At 44.7% G+C, this 2617-nt stretch overlaps 1 protein-coding gene across 1 annotated transcript; it reads right to left on the bottom strand.

The window, feature by feature from the left end:
* Window positions 1-219: 219 nt before the first annotated feature.
* Window positions 220-1966, bottom strand: rassf10b (Ras association domain family member 10b). Its single transcript, XM_084053317.1, has one exon. The coding sequence runs from the start codon at window positions 1942-1944 to the stop codon at window positions 466-468; it is 1479 nt and encodes a 492-aa protein (XP_083909443.1). The 5' UTR covers window positions 1945-1966; the 3' UTR covers window positions 220-465.
* Between the last annotated feature and the right edge of the window lie 651 nt (window positions 1967-2617).

A 2617-nucleotide genomic window follows, 5' to 3' on the forward strand; every position in this document is an offset into this window, starting at 1 on the left:
ATCAAATCATAACCTATTCCAAATGTAGCCTATAAAACCTACACCAGATCCTGAGAGTAAAATTTCAAATTCTGCAAACCTAAACAATTACCTTTCATCAATACAAAATAATATTTTTTGGTAGTGAAATGCTATTAGGCTCCACTAGTGTAGGGATGGGCGATATAGACAAAATATAGCTCTATTGATATATTATCAATTTTATTTTATTTATTTTAATTCTTTCAGAAATAACGGAAATAGCCAATCTACAAGCTCACAACATGTCCCGAGCTTGAATACTGTCTTTTTTTCGCTATCTATTTATTTTTGTCCCTTTTTGAAAGTATAAAATAAGGCTTAAGTGACAAAACCAGGAAAAGACAACATGTATGCCATATCATGTTATTACGATATACAAAATCCCAGACAAGATCCAGTTTCATATTACGATATTGATATCGCTATAATTGTCCAGCCTTGAGGCTAAACTAGTGACTCGCAAATGGGGAGGTTATCTGAATCCTGACTGTGCAGGGAACTCAAGCCTGTGTCTGAGGAGTCGTCATCATTAACATTACAAGTCTTTGAGAGACCTCTGGCTTGCTCTACCCATTCAGTTTTGGTGTCTAAAGTGCACATAACTTCTGTCTCGGCAGCCAGCAGATTGCCTTTCTCACTCTTCAATGACCCTTCCTGCATATCCAAAGTGGTGACTTTCTCCAGCAACTCCGTTATCTCCCTTTCCTTTTCCCCCCAGATCTCCTGGATCAGGTTTAGATCGTTCCTAATAGCTTCCAAATCTGTATTCAAGCGAAGGCCGATATATAAGCTTGTATCTAGTTGTGTTTTGATCCTCTCTTCTTCCAAAAGCAACTCGTTTTCTGGTGGTGTGTCTGTCCCTGGACTTAGACAGTCAGTGTCTATGCTTTGGACTGATGATGATGATGATGATGATGATGATGATGCCCTCTCACAAGTCTTTTTGCCAGAGAGCTCATTTTGCCTCCTCTCCATCCACCTTTGGTTCAACTCCTCTTGGATCTCCACAGTCACTTTTTCCATGAGTGCTTCATGCTCGGTTAGCTGCTCTTGTAGCTGGACCACCTCCTCACATCTCTGGACATACTCTTCAAATCTGGCAAGACCCCCTACCACCAAGCACAGCTCCTCGCCCTCACCAGTACAGAGCGTGTCAGTGCCAGTGACATCCACACACAAATACGTGTCTTGCACATAATTAACACCATGTCGCTTGATTCTGTCAAAGTGAACTTTTGCCTCACACCTTTCGATCTCTGCATCCAACTCCTGGATTCGCTGGATCTGTTGACGAACAGCGTGGTCTTGGGAAATCACAAGGTGAACTAACGTCTCCATCTTCTCCGCAGACGACGTGTCCCTGGATGTTGTAGCCATGGCCCTCTTCTTCTTGTTGATCTTATCCAACTTTCTGAAAGCTTTCCTGACAATCCGACGTTGCTTCTCTGGTGAGAAGCCACCCATGGTGGCCCTTGCTGTCCCCTCTGTGGTGTCCCTGGCTGTCCCCTCTGATGAGAAGCCACCCATGGTGGCCCTGGCTGTCCCCTTGACAACACTCTCTTTGCTGATGGCATGGTGCTCCTTGCTGAGCACCACGCGCGCCTCTGCGCTCCGAGGTCCATGGTTTGGTAACTTAGACGCCTCATTTTTAACCAGGACAAACCTCACGTTCTCCTGCTCCTCTCCCCATGCGCTCCAAAGGCGCAAGATCTTCGTTTTGTGCGGCAAGATCCTCTCGAAGCCTCTCCACTTCTCCACGATGCAATAACAGGAACGTGGCGATCCTCCAGAGAGGTTCTGTTGGTCCTCCAGAAGAAGCGCTCGCATCACGTCGGCGCAGGTGGTGCGTCTTGACAAACCGGAGACAAGTTTTTCCTCTCGGCAAAACCACACCGAGATATGACTGTCTTCTTCTGATTCCATCTGGAATTAAAGTCCAAATCGTACTTCGTTATGAGTTGTTATGGTGAGAAACGTACGCAGCCATTCTTAAAATAACTTCTTCACGTGTCTGAGAGGCTGAGACTGTTGATTTTACGCACGGATCATGTGTGACCAAAGTGTCCTACAAGCATCCATCATCCTATTGGATGCTGAGACTCGGTGTTGCCATATTGTGCGAGAGAAATAAGCAACCGGGACTATGAAAACAAGCCCAAAATAATCAACTAGCTAGGCCACATGAGCTTTATCGGCTTGAAAATTGCCGATCTACAAGCTCACAAGGCGTCGCGACGCGACGCATTGTGAGCTTGTAGATCTGCTATTTTCAAAAACTCTTGGACCAAAATGTGGAATATGTTTCTTTCAACAGAAATGCCCCTCTGGGGGGGGGGGGGGGGGCACAAAACATGTTCATGAAAATATTTGAGAACCACTGGTTTAAATAATAAAACAAAACATTAGGAAGCAAGCCTAATTAAGCAAGTTTACTTTTGAAACAAGCCCAAAAAAACGCAACCCACAACTAACAATTTTTACAAGCAACAGAAAAAGAAGCCCAAAAAAGTCGTTATAATAAGCGGACATGGCAACCCTGAGACTGCAAGGACAAGACTGCCTCTGCTGTGGTCACGTGACTGCTACTCATATTGTG

Source organism: Gymnoscopelus microlampas (assembly GCF_963454915.1).
Source record: "Gymnoscopelus microlampas genome assembly, chromosome: 1".
NCBI classification, from domain to species: domain Eukaryota; kingdom Metazoa; phylum Chordata; class Actinopteri; order Myctophiformes; family Myctophidae; genus Gymnoscopelus; species Gymnoscopelus microlampas.

Coding starts and splice junctions, on each gene's coding strand:
- rassf10b (XM_084053317.1), bottom strand. CDS start 1,944: ATGGAATCAGAAGAAGACAGTCATATCTCGGTGTGGTTTTGCCGAGAG.